The sequence below is a fragment of the Grammomys surdaster genome, unplaced genomic scaffold, assembly GCF_004785775.1.
Source record: "Grammomys surdaster isolate TR1022 unplaced genomic scaffold, NIH_TR_1.0 320269, whole genome shotgun sequence".
In the NCBI taxonomy this organism is placed as follows: domain Eukaryota; kingdom Metazoa; phylum Chordata; class Mammalia; order Rodentia; family Muridae; genus Grammomys; species Grammomys surdaster.
In genome coordinates this window covers 4,772-21,351 of record NW_021627212.1, presented here as the reverse complement: position 1 = coordinate 21,351, position 16,580 = coordinate 4,772, and the positions used below count along the sequence as shown (strand labels likewise).

At 39.5% G+C, this 16,580-nt stretch overlaps 2 protein-coding genes across 3 annotated transcripts; both read right to left on the bottom strand.

The window, feature by feature from the left end:
- Positions 1 to 119: 119 nt before the first annotated feature.
- On the bottom strand, positions 120 to 1,131 carry LOC114616452 (trace amine-associated receptor 3-like). Its single transcript, XM_028761914.1, is given in 2 exon segments — positions 120 to 411; positions 413 to 1,131. Coding segments are annotated over 2 exon segments (1,011 nt in total).
- A 7,653-nt stretch (positions 1,132 to 8,784) lies between these two features.
- On the bottom strand, positions 8,785 to 12,862 carry LOC114616453 (trace amine-associated receptor 2). Of its 2 annotated transcripts, none has more exons than XM_028761916.1 (2): positions 12,824 to 12,862; positions 8,785 to 9,780 (listed from the first exon to the last, which is right to left on the bottom strand). In XM_028761916.1, the coding sequence occupies exon 2, from the start codon at positions 9,703 to 9,705 to the stop codon at positions 8,785 to 8,787; it is 921 nt and encodes a 306-aa protein (XP_028617749.1). In that variant the 5' UTR covers positions 9,706 to 9,780; positions 12,824 to 12,862. The 2 variants fall into 2 exon arrangements, with proteins under 2 accessions (XP_028617749.1, XP_028617748.1); XM_028761915.1 differs by lacking the exon at positions 12,824 to 12,862 and adding an exon at positions 12,169 to 12,192.
- Positions 12,863 to 16,580: the final 3,718 nt, after the last annotated feature.

The window sequence follows — 16,580 nt, the reverse complement described above, 5'->3', positions numbered from 1 at the left end:
GGTTGGGTTGGGTTGGGTTGGGTTGGGTTGGGTTGGGTTGGGTTGGGTTGGGTTGGGTTGGGTTGGGTTGGGTTGAGTTGGGTTGGGTTGGGTTGGGTTGGTTGTTTCCTTAATGTGCTTCAGAAAAAAAGATTTGCAGTGTCTGAATTGGAGTGAAATATTTTTCCTGACACTATATGCTGAAGAGCTTTGCGAAACCATGGGTAAAAAAAGCCATGGAAGAGGAGGTTGCAAGTAGAGTTGAAGTACCCGAGCCATACCAGAAGATCAAGCACTATGATGGGCGTGGAGTAGTCTAAATATGGATCAATCAAAACAGCAAGAAAGCAAGGCTGCCAGCACGCTAGAAACACCCCCATGACGATGCCCAGGGTTTTAGCTGCCTTCTTGTCCTTTTTCTTAGACAGGTTTTCCTTTTGTGTTCTCAGGCATATTGCTGAGGACTTGAGCGTGTCGTCTGGAAACAATAAAATTTTTACCATAAATACAAACCATGATGGAGCCAGGAGTAAAGAAGTAGGTAGTGAACAGTATGGTTCCCCAAAATTTGTTGAACGTAAGCGCACAGAAATTGAAGCAAGCGACGAGAATATTATAGCTCTGCATTCCAGAAACACTGGCTTCTGACAGAACTAAACCAAAAGAAAAAAGAGCTGGGGCCGCCCAGCAAAAAGCCAGCAGTCTCTTGATCGTGGACACCATCGTGGTGGTAGTGTAGTGCAAAGGGTCACACACTGTATAAACCCGGTCGATAGCGATGGAGCATAGGTGGAATATGGAGGTCAGGCTCAGCATCATGTAGAAGCTCGCATGGAATTTGCAAAAGCTGTCTCCAAACTAGCAGCAGCTCTCCACTGATCTCACCGTGCTGTAAGGCATGATGACAAAACCCAGCAGGAAGTCCGTGGTTGCCATGGAGAGGATCAGGAAGTTGGTGGGAGAGCTCAGCTGTTTGAAATGCGATATGGAAATGATTATCACCAAGTTTTCAAAGATGGTGATAGCCATAGCTCCGGTCATAAACAGGTACATTATCATGCGGACACGAAAAGAGCAACTGGTGGGAGGGCAGGATTTATTTCCAAATTCGGGACAGCCGGATAAGTCTTCGGGAATGTAGGTTAGCTCCATTGTGCTTTATCCTTCAAGTTCCTTTCCAGGAGAGAGTCGGAGTTTCTTCTTTTCTTCAAACGATCTCAGTGAACTTCACCTGCCAGGAGTACATTAATGTTCAAAGTCATTCACACTAAATACCATTAATTTAAAAATTCAAAATTAAGGGTTGGTGAAATGGCTCAGTGGTTAAAAACACCGGCTGATCTCCCAAAGGTTCTGAATTCAATTTCAAGCAACCACAAGATGGCTTACAACCATCTATAAAAATCATTTGATGCCCTCTTCTGGCATGTAAACAGAGAATCCATACATTAAGAATAGACTACATTTTTTTAAAATTCAAAATTCTACCTACTGTGCTTATTTTCTACATTAGAAAAATGAAAGTCTTGAATGGTTCATTCTTTCCTGTGTTGATGGTTTTTTTTTGGACATTTATCATAAGCAGCCTCATTCCAAGAACATTGAAAAATAGTAAGGTTGCATATCTTTCACCATCAAAACACTGAGTATCTAAAATCTTAAGTCAAACCACAAAGTCCTTTCCTATGTGTTTGTTCAATAATTTGAACTCTTCACATGCAAAAAAATTCTATAGACATTTTAGGCACCAAGAAATAGCACACTGCTCAAGGAAAATGTTCATAAGTAAATCATTTTAAATAGTTTATCAATGGGTCATTTTATATACCTAGTTTTAGTTTTGAGGTGATAAAGCTGGCATGTCTGTAGACACATATATTTGCCAAACGTTGGGCATGGACTGCAGTATGTTGTTGTTATACAATTAAACCTTTTGACATCTTGCTGGACACCTACATTTCCGCAGGAGGCATAGTGACTTCACACTGAACATTAGGTGCATACTCTAATTTCCTTAGCCTTAAAAATGAAAGTGATGTAAGGTATGTTTGAACTAAAACCTGCATCCAAGATTCTATCACAGAATACAAATATATGTGCATGTTACTGAGTAATATAGATACCACCATTCTTTTAACTAAACTAAGTCCAATTTTAGGGTCTAAAACTAACTATAGTTCTCCATCTACTTTCACAGGTCAGAAAATAATGTGAGTTCTATACAGTTCACTAAATAATCATCTCAGAGCATAAAACGGTAACTCACCCCAGCACTCAGGAGGCTGAGGCCGGAAGATTGCTGGAATCTCAGAACTGCCTGGGTCACACGGTGAGTTCCAAAAAGTAAGTGAGACAAACAATTATCCAGACACATAAGTAAACATCTTTAAGCATAAATTTTCTGATTTAAATTCTGTTTGTAAAGACTCCAAACCATTCTTTGGGCAGTATTATAACCACATGGATAATTCCATAAAATAGAGTAGAATAGTGTAAATGACATGGGGTGCACTAGGAAAGATAAAGTACATTTACTAGGATTTGTGACTCGATATGTTCTGTTTCCTTCCCTAATTGTCAACATCTAGGACTCCAACAAGAAAGACTACTAGGAGACCATTGCAGGGCTGACAGTAGAGAGACCATATTCAAGTGTCCCCCTGAAAACTAAGGTGGAGAAAAGGGAAACATTTCTCCTATAAAGTTACTTTGTAAGAACGTAGTGGTTTACATTGATAGCATCAAAAATTACAAGCAGCGACAACAGCCAGTTCTTAAATGATGTATTTTTTGAACGCTATCTTCTGAAAAGCTATCTTCTGAGTGCTGGCTCAGTATTGTTAGATGGTTGATGCTTACACAGCATGGAGAGAGCAGCTTGAGCAGGACAGAAAGGTGAGCGAGAATTATAATGAGCCTTTCTTATAATTTACATTAGATGTTGCTTTATTTGAAAATTAGTAGAACAGAAAGTATCTACCAAAACTAAGCACGAGACAATATGTTAGAGATGGAGCTGGGAGCATGGAACTATTGGAATGCATCCTTTGTAAAGACAATGTTATCTTCCTGAGGTCTAGTTAGTTAGTTAGTTAGTTAGTTAGTTAGTTAGTTTCAAGGAAGAGTTTCTCTGTGTAGCCCTGACTCTCCTAAAATTATCTGTATAGACTAAGCTGGTCTCAAACTCAGAGGTCCTCCTACCTCTGCCTCCCAAACCCTGGAATTAAAGGTTTGGGTTGGAAGCTTGTTTTAAAAACTCTTCCAGTTGGAATAAATCTTACAAAATAATTGACATAACCAAAGAAAGTAGAGGCTATTTCTAACCCTCTTTCCCATCCAGTACTGTGCTTTGTCTTAATATAAATTTCGTGAGAAGTGAGATAGTGTCCCATTTATTTGCTAAACTTGACGACATAATACAAAGTCATCTATAGAGCAGGAATCATTTGTTAAAGAGTAGAAGTTAGCTCCAACATATCATCAAAACCTAATTAGTAAAGCACTCTGCCTAGCATTCTTTAATCTGTCTTGGAAATTTTTAAGATAACAGGGAAACAGAAAATGCTTTTTAGAGAATAGCAAATAAACCCTTTCCTCCTGCCTCTCCCTCTCCTAAATAGAAGGAAAACTCAGATAATGGTAAAAATTCTAGATATCTAAAAGTTTCAAAACTGCTTACTCCAAATTGTTCTTCTTTTATATTGCTCTATTTGGCTTTTTGAGACAGGTTCTCACTCTGTCACCAAGGCTGGCCTGGATGCCACAGCAGCACTCCTTCTTCAGCCTTGCAAATGCTGGCATTACAGACACAAGGCATCACGCTTAGAGGGATGAACTTGACTGTTTCATCGCACGGTCCAGCTGTTCCATATATATGAAATACCTCATATCTTGAAGTGGCCACTGCAGCTATACACTGAGACCAGTATTAAACTCCAGCTCTCCTGGCACCTGTCCCAGTGAACCTCCTTCATCCTTTTTTGTCTGCAACGTATTGCTGATTTACCTGGTCAACACAAGTATTTATGGCCTCAGCCTATCCTATTAGAATTACTCTATAGGCCAGCCCTGTTCTCATTTCCTGGAAATGTGCTTGGAGTGAAAAATCAGGCCATCCCCCAAAGACACATCTTCACGATGTTTTTATGGAATGAACAAGAACTCTTCGATCATGGAGACCTGGTGTTTCCAGTGTGGGCATTCTGTGACTGAGGGGGCAGTTTTGGCAAGTAAGCAGCAACAGAAAATCTCAAGTAAATGCTGCTTGCAAGGGAAAATACTAAAATAACATATGGCATCTGGAAATGATTTAAATAATATATGTTATTTCTGTTGATACACTATCAAAATTCACTTTAGCATTACTGAAATACCTTACAATTACTGAGACATGCTTTATATAATCTTTGTACTTAGTAAAAACATTTTTATATGCCACATAGAAACTTATAAACCCTGCCAAACAAATTTTGATAGAAATGTTAAAAAGTCTTTCAGGAAAATACCATAATAATTATTTTCCAATTAAGAAAATAAAATTCTACCTTTTCTGATATACCAATATGTAACACATCCTAACCTCCAGACATTTGTGTCAGTAAAAAAATGGTCATATGTTTCCCATTTTTTCTGTAATGTAGTACTTTTTGTTTCTAAGAATGTCAGTTTCACCTTGAGAGTTTCTTCCAGTGGCTTCGAGGGTGTGGTGCAGGAAGTACTGGAGAGCTCAATGCAGAGACTCAGCATACTGCATATACAGGCTTGTCTCTGCTCTCAAGAGGGCTGCACTGAATGCAGATCCAGGACCCTGGGAGAAGTCCTAACTGCAGATCCCCAATGAAATCAACATTTAACTTTCTTCCTTTGAGGATATTAAAATATTCTGTGTATTTCAGTGTCCCAGAAAACTTCAATTTCTTTTTTCCAAATGAAGGACAATAATTTCAATTTTGAGTTCTTTGTTATTTGGCTTTTGTTCCAGAAAGAGAAGATAGCAAAACTGCCGTATGCTAACAATACATAGACAAGGGAAACTAAGCTAAATATTGGCTAATATCCAAGGCAAGAATAATGGTCTAAATTCTGAAAGGTTTTAGTTTTCCCTCTGAATGAGAAGACATTGAGGTGGGAAGGAAGTGCTTGCTTTTACTTCAGAGTTTGGATAAAGTAATTGTCATGGGGTTGGGAATCAGGAGGTAGGAGGTGTAGAATATATCAGATCATTTTATTTTTTAAAAAAGAAATAATCAGGAGACGTGGTTCATGAGGCCCCACTCATTCCTAAATAGATAGAGACAGCTGTTGCTACTGGAAGAGGTGAGGACCACCACGTTCTTCAGTGCTGTAAAACTAGTAAGTTGTTCATGTTCCATCCATCTGCAGGTGACCCTAATTAAAGTCAGTAGGACACACACATACACACACACACACCAGAGAGAGAGAGAGAGAGAGAGAGAGAGAGAGAGAGAGAGAGAGAGAGAGAACAATTTAAAAAAACTAAAAATTTAAAAAACTAAAACGACAGGAAAACAGAGAAAACCTTGCTGAGAAGAAGAGGGTGTTACTTGGAGTAGGAAGACATGACCAAAAATGTTTGTATGTGAAACTGTCTAAGAATAATAAAAATTAAAAACAAAAATGACTAATTCATCTCAGGCTAGGTTAGTTTTTGTGTGTTTGTGTGTATGTGTGTGTGTGTATGTGTGTGTGTGTGTATGTATGTGTGTGTGTGTGTATGTGTGTGTTTGTGTGTGGTTTGTGTGTGTTTGTGTGGGCATGTGTGTGTGTATGTATGTGTGTGCTTGTGTGTGTGTGTGTGGTTTGTGTGTGTGTGATTGTGTGTGTGTGTGATTGTGTGTGTGTGTGTATGTGTGGTGTGTGTGTATGTGTGGTGTGTGTGTGTGTGTGAGTGTGTGTGTGTGTGTGAGTGTGTGTGTGTGATTGTGTGTGTGTATGTGTGTGGTGTGTGTGTGTGTGTATGTGTGTGGTGTGTGTGTGTGTGTCTTGTTAGTCTCCTTGACCATGCTCATGAAGCTGCCCTATTCTACGTCCTCCCTTCAGGCTGAGTACTCAGCCCATCAGAAGGACAGTGCTCATGCAGCCACAGGTCTACAGGTAACTCACAGGGCACTGTTGAGCTGCATTTGAGCAAGACTGATAGTTAATCTACCAACTGAATGGTCATTATCTCATTTAATGCCTGCGATCGGCTAAAATCAAAGCAAACTTATTAACTATTATTTATAATGTTAATTTTTCATTGCTATGGCAAAAAGTAAAGAAATGAAATAAAAACAGTTCATCCGTAGAGGATTTTCAGATATATCACTCCCCACATGCACACAGACAGATCTGTAATTAAAAGTTTTTAAGGTGAAACGTTCAGTTCAGTCAGGGATGTTGGTATCTGCGGGGCGCCGCCTCGCCGAAAAGGAGAACGCCACGCTTCAGGATTCTTCTGGCAGCATTTTTATTACAGCTCTTTTAGTGTTACAGCTCTCTTAGATGGTAGTGAGGCGAGGGACCCCAAGCCCCAAAAGCTAGTGGCTTATATAGCGCTTTAGGAGATGTGCCGCACACTCATTGGCTCTTATGATGTCGCCAAATTAGCATACTGATTTTCGCGCCTTGCGCAGGCGCACATTCAAGCAAGGCTCGCAAGAAGAACCAGGAAGCAGGAAACCGGCGCCATCTTCCGATGGCGGACGCGGCTCCTAACAGGTATCTATTGTCTTCTCTTCGTACTAGCTGTTCATTGAGAATGTTTCTTACAGTGTAAGTACTAAGATCACTACTGCCCACTTTAGAGAACAGATGCCTAAATTTTCAGGAATTTTGACATTGCGTTCATAGCTTAGAATCAGATGCATGGATATTGGGGGCTATTGTTCATATGGTACAGAAAGCGTCAAATTTTAAACTGCATTTTTCCTCCTGAGGAGCTGAAACATTTGCCAGCACATCACTGACTATAGCCCACGCATCACTGATGAGTCTCAACAGGCCGGGGAAAAAAAGGAGAGAAAAAAGCAGTAGACATCAAATATAAAGTCACTAACCCTTGATCTTGCCCTTAAATATTGAGGTTTTTTTTCTTCTTAATACTCTAATGCTCAATAAGAATAGATATTCATCAAAAATGATGGATTCATAACACAACATATTTAATATTGCGTTTATTAACTATCAGCACATCTGATACAATACAACTGCTCATAAGCCTGAGAAGAATAGAAGTCACCAAAGAGAGTTCTTCTGTAAATAGAGAACAGCCAGTCACGATCACAGGATGATATGCTGACAAGGGCTTTCGTAGAATGTTTCTATTCTCTTTCCTTGTATGTTATTTATTTGTGTGTCTGCATACACATGTGTGTATACATTCCATGGCATTTGTGTGGAGATGAAAGGAAAACTTATGCAAAAACTGGCTCTCTCCTTCTACCACGTGGATCCTGGGGATTGAACTCAAACTTTGTGGAGAGCACCTTCATCCACTGAGCCAACTCTGCAGCCTTCCAATTCTTTATTTAAAAAAAAAAAATTCATCTCACCACAGTAAAATCTAGAAAAAGACTAACCCTCATTTAAGGAACTGCTGTTTTCTGCCGGAATGATAGTCCTTGGTGTTTAATTACCAACAACTTTTACTTAAACATATTTTGAAAATATGATAGACGTACTTAGGCATTAAGAAAGAAACATTAAAGGGAAATGTCACATGGAGTGCGGTGGTCACAGGAAAGAGGATTTCTCAAGTTCAGCTGCACTCTGATCTTTGTAAAGAGTAAAAGAAATCAGGCAGGACTAAAGATGGCTGGGAGCTCAAGAGCACTGGCTGCTCTTCTGGAGAAGGGGATTGGATTCCTAGCACCCACACAGCATCTCACAACCATCTCAAGCTCCAGCTCCAGTAGGTCCACCACCCTCTTCTGGTCACCATGGGCACTGCATGCATATGACCTACTTGTAAACAAAACACCTGTACACAGGGAATAAAATAAAATCCTGTTTTTCAAAAGGTGTTTGCACATCTTTTTTATTCCTGAATTTCTTATCTTCTATTTCCTTTGTAATTTTTCTTCTTTTCTCTTTACTAGTGCTATGCGACTGATGGGTTAAACAGAATTTGGGTACAAAGAGCAATTAATTTTCCTCCTTCCATATTAGACACCAAGAGCCTAATAAACTAGCCAAAATCTCTCCCCACTTCTCTCTCTCTGTCTCTGTCTCTCTCTCTCTCTCTGTCTCTCTCTCTGTCTCTCTCTCTCTCTCTCTCTGTGTGTGTGTATCTCTGTGTGTGTCTCTGTCTCTCTGTTTTTCTCTCTCACACACATACACACACATGTCCATGCACACACAGAGACACACTTAAGGCAACTATATTTTTTCTCTTTTTCTTTTCTGTAATTTGTCCATTTCTTGAAGTATATTATGGTAATCCAGGGTGTGTACACAGTATGCTGCGATCAAATCAGAATGAAAATCATCTCCATCACTTCAACTATTTTCAAGTATTGGTAACTTCATTGCTTTCAAATAATTTTGAAATGTATTATGTGTGTTTTAACCAATAGTCACCCTGCTGTCCTAAAGAAGAATTAGAAGTAATTACTGCATGTATCTGTGTTTTGGTACTCTTTATTAACTTTTATTATTAACTTTTACGTAAGTTACATAGGTGGGTTATTCATCCCCTTCCCTCCATGTCAGTCCTTCTTTGCTGGTCCTCCTCAGTCTACTATGCCACTTGGAGAAATTTCATTCTTTGAGTGCCAGTCTTTGATGCACTTGTACAGATCACATCTATTCTGTTTCTTTTTGAGTAAACAAATTAGTATTATGGAAATTTGAGCTGAAAATTTTACCCAGCAAAATGTACTTGAGTGCTTTGCGAAACCAGGGGTAGAAGAAACCATAAATTAAGGGATTACATGTGGAATTAAAATAGCCAAACCATGTTAAGGCATCAAACAGAATTGCAGGTGTAGAGAAATTCAGAAACGGATCTAACAGGATCGTGAAGAAACACGGAAACCAACACAGTAAGAAAACACCCATCACTATCCCTAAAGTTTTGGCTGCTTTTTTGTCCTTCCTCATTTGATTATTTTGATTTTCTGGCAAGTTGTCAATTACACGAGCATGTTTTTTGGATACAGCGAAAATTTTGCCATAAATTCCTACCATCATCGAGCTAGGAGTAAAAAAACCCGCCACGAACAAGGTGGTCCCCCATAGCTTATTGAACATGACTGGACAGGAACTAGAACATGCAACCAAAATGTCATAGCCTTCAATTCCATCAGCATAAGCCTCAGAGAAGACCACTCCAAAGGCAAATGCCCCGGGGACTGACCAACAGACAAGCAGCAGCCGCTTAACTACTGGAATAGTCATTTTGGTGCAATAATGCAAAGGGTGACAGATGGCATAAAATCTATCGACGGCCACCGAACAAAGGTGGAAAATGGATGTTATACTAAGCATCAGGTCAAAGCTATAATGGATCTTGCAAAATGTAAGCCCGAAATACCAACAGTTTTCCACTGACCTGACCATACTATATGGCATGATGGTGAATCCCAGCAGGAAGTCGGTGACGGCCATGGAGAGAATGAGGAGGTTGGTGGGTGTGTGAAGCTGTTTGAAGTAAGAAATGGAAATGATCATGGCCAGGTTGCCAAAGACTGTGATGACGATGGCTCCCACCATCAGTGAATACATGGCCGCTCGGACCCCTAGAGACCTTTCATTCTCTGGGCAAGATCCATTCCCATATTCTGAACAATCAAAGGTTTCCTACATAAAAGCAAGAATACACGGGACTTATCAGAGAATAGACAAACTCTCTATATTTTACCTCTTTTTTCACAGACAGATTTAAGAAAAAAATTCTGAAGCCTCAGGGAAGATAATTATACTGAAATATATAAATATGTATGACGTGTCTTTCACATTAATTTTATGATTTATACAATTCTAATAGAGTAGATTAAAATTGCTTACTTTAGAGTTTTAATGCCTCCTCGAGTTTTACCACCCACACTTAATCCACTCACTTTGTTGTTATAGGATCTGTAATTCAGAAGCAGAAGGGGAGAAAGGATGGAGACAAGATGAGGCAGAAAGAGAAAGACAAGTGGACACAAATAAATAAATGTATTACTGACTTAACCTCTAACTGAGCGTCCTTGTATGTGTAGAGAGAACAGATAACTGTTAGAAAATGCATACAGTTTGTCCTCAGATGAATCTGGAATCTATCATCAGACCTGATTTGCTTGGTGTGATGTACGTGTTGCCTCATAAATCTATTGCGTGAAGATGGTTTCATTCCTATGATCTATTATGTTCTGTATGCTTTGATATTTTTCTTACTAAAGATTTTTTAAGTAGAAGAATTACTGAAGTATTTCTAATTATCTCATAGAGCTATCCTCTCTAGCAAATCCCCAAGTATTAGCAAGCATCGCAGAACAGGTATGTGGACAGCTTTCAAGAGTCGGTTCTCTCCGTCCGCTTTGTGGGTCCTGAGGATGGGACGCCATGCATCTGGCTTAGAAGTGATTGTTTTTCATGGAAACAACTAAACCAGCTACAGGAAAGGGAGCAAACGCTAGCAAGGAATGGATCCAAGGTGGATTGATTCCTCTTCCTGTCCTATTCTGGAACTCTAGGTCCATCTGCAGAGAAGAAACGGAGGCTGTGACAGCATGTGCTTTCACAGTGGATTAAAGTGGAGGGAGGAACCATTGATATACAAGACCTGGGTGTTTAGATGCTGCAGGAAGAACTATCACCACATTACATTTAAGGTCTCTTCCAGCTAATAACTTAAATGGTATTTACAGAATATATATACAGGATATATTCCCAATAGGTGGTAGTAGTGGTTTGTTGGTTTGGCTTTGGTGTTTGGTTTTTGAGATAAGGCCTCATATGGCCCAGGTTGGCCTTGAACTCTTGATCCTTCTGCCTCCATTTCTGGAGTGTTGGGATTCTAAGTGTGCACTACAATGCCCAGCCTAGAGGGACAATTTTTGTTCATTTGTTTGGAAGTTTCTTACCTGCATGTAATATGTTTTGATCAAGTCCATCCTTGGTCCTTCACCTCCAACCGTCCCTTACCCTCCCTACCACTCTGTCCTTCCAGCCTTATGTGCTCTCTCTGTTTTTAACCCTCTGAGCTCACATAGTACAGCCAGTGTGTGCACAGGTTTGGGACCATCGACTAGAGCCCAGGAGGTCTCTCAGAGACCACATCCCTGAAGAAAATCTACCTCCCCCAGCAGCCATCTCTTGCCAACAGTTCCTAAGTGCTGGCTCTTTATGACCTCCCTCCTTCCATGTTGAAGTTTTATCTGACTTCATCTGTGCATGCAAGAAATTTGAACTCATTCATGGAGCGTCCCTGTCATGTCTGGAAAGCACTGTTTCACTACAGTGAACCTCTGACTCTTAAAATCTTCCTGCCTCCTCCTCTTCCATGATCATCCCTGAGCCTTGGGATACTTTCATTAATATCCCTTTCCCATGCATTTTTAAAGTATATATAATCAGTTTTAAAGTGTACTTATTTTTAGTACCTAAAAATAAGTGTTTCTATTAGTACAGTAATTAAAAAACACAGGAAGGGATTGAGATATAGTTAGGCTAGATATAAGATGTTAATAGACAGGCTGGCACACAGACTGACAGATTCCCCACCCAGACAACTCTTTATTTTCTAAGTGAAGTAATTTAAAAATAAGCCAATCAAATTTACTATGTTTTTCCCCTTGTCTTTCTTTTGTGAAGTGGGGATTCAGCCCAGTGCCTTGGTCACAGTGAGCACACATTCTGCTCCTGAGGTCCCTCTGCCTCACCTAGCAGAATGCCTGTACTAAGCAAATCAGTTGGTCCTTAGGAAAACCCCGACTCTTTTCCAGGGTTCTAAATATTCATCTCAGGAGACAAGACAAAAGGCAGCAAATTGTTTTGTTTCCACACTTAAGCTGAGCTGCCTTTCACTAAAAATTTACAGTAAGCCCTGACTGAATCACTAACAATCTAGAATCTTATTCTCTTTGCAGATGGAAAACAGAAAACAAGCAGAAACAATGTTATTGCTTTACAACGGGGCATTTTACTTAATACTCAAAGAAGAGAAAACACAGATCTTCCCCTTCACATCCCTCCTCCACATACCTTCTGTGCTTCAAAAGATGCCATTGTAGCTGCTTTGTGGAAGAAACGCTGTCTCTTCTCTGCTGACTGTGAATGCTGATGAACTATAAGACATGAACTATGTTAACTGTGCTGCTTTATAATTTAACAATTATTCTCAAGGGCATTGGCTATGCGTTGGGAGAGGAGGAGGACCCTTGTCATTCTGAAGTTTAATAGCTAAAGTGACCCTGACCTACCCCTTTGTCCTCTTAGGAATCTCTGCTTGCCTGAATTTTCCACACCCACAGCACTGAGACTACTCTAAGACAGCTATTCCGTGAGGGCTATAATAGTTAAATGGAGTTCCTTCAGTGACCAGTAGCTCTCAATCCAGTTAAAGATGGATGGAATGGGAGATTCATGGAGAGAAATAGGTTAGATAGGTAGGTGTCTCCTGCCACTTTAGGATGACCAGAATGAAGCAGCACAGTCCATACTTTGTATCACATTTTATACTCACAGGGTTTTCTCATCCACTGTTGCCTGTGTTTGGCTAGGGTGCAGCTGAGGCTCCTAATACCACTGGAGGAGTTACGCACAGTTATCACTGCCTTAAGTAAGTAACTCCCATGACTATGCTCATATCCTCTCCGATATCATGTGTTTAAATCTGTTGACTTCTAGCCACTGATACCTGTGGTTTTGTTTATCCTCTTTTGATATGAGAAAGTTTATTTTCCACTGCTAGAATATGACATCTGGCTCCTGCTTGGGTTTTAGCTATGCCTGTTGTCAGTGATCTTAGCTACTGTGGTAGCTACTTTGGATGTACAAAACTTGGATAACTATGTAGGGAAACTGAGCTTTGAAGGGCTTCAAAGGGCTCATTGATCTTCTGGCTCCCTCTGCAAGTTCTTAGTGACACTTTAGCAAGGAACTCTGCATTTTCACTTTGTTTGGTCCCTACAAAATATATAAATGATTTGATTTGATCTTTCTTGATAGCTTTTCACAAGGGAGAAAAACAACAACAAAAATCACCCATTTAGTAGTAATTCAGAGCAATGCAATTATATTACAACATAATCAGAAAATTTATATTTTTAAAGAAACATTCTAAATACAGATATCAGCCCAAATGACTATGAAGAAGATAGGAATTAGTTTTTAATATTTAGCAGACAGCATTTCTACTCAAGAGTTTCCAGTATCTTTCTTGGCTCTGTAAAGAATTATGTAAGTATTCTTGGAGGCCAGAATATAGCTCAGTGATAGAGTGCCTGCTTAGTTTGAAGGAGACCCTGTACTCAATCTCCAGCACTAAAAATCATTATTATTATTTCCGTTTTCATTGTTGTTGTCATTATCATCATCATCATCATCGCCACCATCTATTAGTTACACAGGAGAGTAGCAGCATCTGTTAGTTCCTTGGTAGTCATTTCACTATCAAGACTACTGCCAAAGCATCCTGGTGCTTTTGTTCAAGTACCTCTTCTATCCATAATACAGTACTTCAATGCCGAACTACAATGCCCATTGTTATCTGTCTGCCTTCACATCACATATCTCCAAACATCGTTATCAAGTGAGCTTGTAATGTAGTGTGTAAAATGTAGTAAATTTAAAAAGCAAAGTCACATACAATTTTTTTATAATTGCTTTGTTTTATAAGTTATCATTAAAAATTTGTTGGGTCTAATTTATGTCAAAATTTTGTCACAGGGGTGCAAATGCAGAGAAAATCAAAGTGTATATAGGATTTAGTATATCTGCAACGCCAAGCACTTACTGACGGGCCTTGTGTCTTCCGTAAACAAAGAGCAGTTATGTGTCATCTTAGCTCGGCTGCTAGAAAGGACAGTAGACCATTCTGGGGTGGATAGATCTTGACAGGGCTTAAAAAGGAGCAATGAAGTAGAGTTAGTATCAAAATTTGACCAGCAACAAGGTTGAACTCCAATAAATACATGTCTAATCCCGAGGAAACTCTTCTGAACCTGACTGTCTAACACACAAGGCACTAAACACAAGATTTACAAGTAACATTACTGAGCTGTCGATAAATATAATGGATTCCAGTTCACTTTCTAGTTCTACACCCCTAGGAAACAATGCTGCCCCCACCCCAAGCCTCGTAGCCCAACTGTGTGCTTCCTACACAGAGGAAGGTGAATCTGCCTTCTCAGGATGAGTGACTGTCTGTTCTTAACACTGACACCTCAGGCAGCCTAGAAAAACTGAATACTGGGATTTAGTTCCCAGAGATTATAACCAAAAGAGACGAAGAAAAGGAAAATGCAAACGTAAATTCTGCAAAGAGATATGGACAAATTTTATAACTTAAGCTAGAGGTAAATCACTCACATAAATGTTTACATTTTAATGGAGTACAGGAATGTAGAATTCAAGTTCATTGTGACACACGTCTTACTTGTTTATTTGTTAGCAGCATAATAAACACCCTTGGGTGTGACCTGTAATAACACTAGCTTCCATACATTTGCATGCCCATAACCTCAGGCAATATTCCCTTCAATTTATAATAATTATTAATTCTTTAGTAAGTGAAAAAGATACCAAGCTCAATGAGCATATAAATTGACTTGTTTTTAGAAGTCCTTATAAATGGGTTTTGTTGTCTGTTGAAAAATTTTCCCCTTATTTATTTCTTATTTTTTATCTGTAATTCATTTACTTCATTACCATACAATAAATCTGTTCTCTTATTAATGGTCATTTGAATTATTTTCAATTCTTTTGCTAATATGAACAATGCTTTCTGGAACATTCTAGGCCAGGTCTGCTGTAGTATATGTTAGTGATGTTTTTTTTTTTCACAAATATACATTGAAAGGTAATTTCAGAGACAGAAAGAATGTGGATATTCATCTTTCACAATATAAAAACAAATCGTATTTGTTCTAGTTTGCTTTCTATGCCCATGGTAAATAATGTGGCCAAAATCAACTTGGAAGAGAAAAAGGTTTGTTTTAGCTTTCACTTCCAGAGTCTGTCTCTGAGATAAGAGGGATCAGGAACTCAAGTCTAGGAACGTGCAGGCAGAAACTGAAGCAGTGCTCAGCTAGCCGTCTTATGGAGCCTAGGCCCAAAGGAAAGGTACTGCCCACAGTGGGCTGGGCCATGTAACACCAATCAACAGTCAACCTCCCTAGGGAAGGCACCGCCCACAGAGGGCTGGGCCATCTAACACCAATCAATCAACAGTGCAGACAATTCTCTACTAACATGCTCGCAGGCCATCTGATCTGGGCAATCCCACCCTCACTGACTACTTCAGATGACTCTGGACTGTGTGAAGTTGATAGCCAAGGCTAATTAGGACTGTATTCCAAATGGCTATACTGATTTTTATGATATTTATGACAAAGTAAGACTGCAATTGAATTTTTTCTTGTAAATCTTCTTTATCCACTTCTCTCTACTGAGTGACCTGACTGTTTTCCATAGATCTGGCATGCAGATATGCAGTACATCAAAGCTCATATGTACTTCTGAGCTCTCTAATTTCATTTACCATTTATTCAATAATGGATACATGCCATGTTGCCTTAGCTATTTGAGGCTCACACTGTCTTCATACTTAGCAGAGCAAGACCTCTTTGTCCTTCTTCCTCTTCTTAAAGTGACCTGGATACTTCTGATCTTTTAGATATTCATCAGTTTTCCAGGTTCTGCAAAAGTTATGTTGGATTTTAAGCGGACAGCAATAATATCTGTTTAACATCAAATCCTCCCCTTCGGTAACATAGATGAGCTTCATGTTTATGTGGTCTTCTTTAACTCTCTTCCAATAAGCTTTGTGACATATTATGCAATCATGTCTTATACATATAAGTTTGTTTAATTCTAGAAATATATCTTCATCACTTGTACACTTGTATGTGTTTGTTGTGGGTTTGGTCTAATGCTGCTTGTATTATGTTAATCTGGGTCCCTAAAATCATATGAAAATCCACACATTTGCATGTAGGACACTCAGGGAACCCTTCTCCCAATTGGTTTTGATTGGTAAATAAAGTTGCCAGTGCCCAATGACTGGGCAGAAAGACAGAGCCAGGACTTTTAGGATTCCCAGACAAGGGACTAGAGGAAGGAGGAGGACAAAGGAGATCCACCATGTCAGGGGAAGGTGGCAGAGAGAAGAAACCATGACTGAGAAGGTGCAGGACAGAGAGTATAGCCTCCATGTAGGAGCCGGGGAGGAGCAACCCCAACAGGACCCACACACACACCCCAACTAGGTCTAGGGCTGCAAAGATGAAATACATATTCTAGTAAGTAATAACTTGAGAATATCAGAGGGAGGTAGATTAGTCACCTCCATGTGGCTAATTGAGCTGTTAAAGACATATGAAAATATAAAGGCTGTGTGTGTGTGTGTGTGTGTGTGTGTGTGTCTTTAAATTGGGAACCCAGAACATTGGAGT

Bases quoted from the DNA above. Each gene is read 5' to 3' on its own strand.
- LOC114616453 (XM_028761915.1), bottom strand. From the start codon at position 12,192: ATGGCATCTTTTGAAGCACAGAAG. The intron at 9,781-12,168 runs GTATGTGGAGGA...GCTTTTATGTAG, and splicing joins CATCTTTTGAAGCACAGAAG to GAAACCTTTGATTGTTCAGA.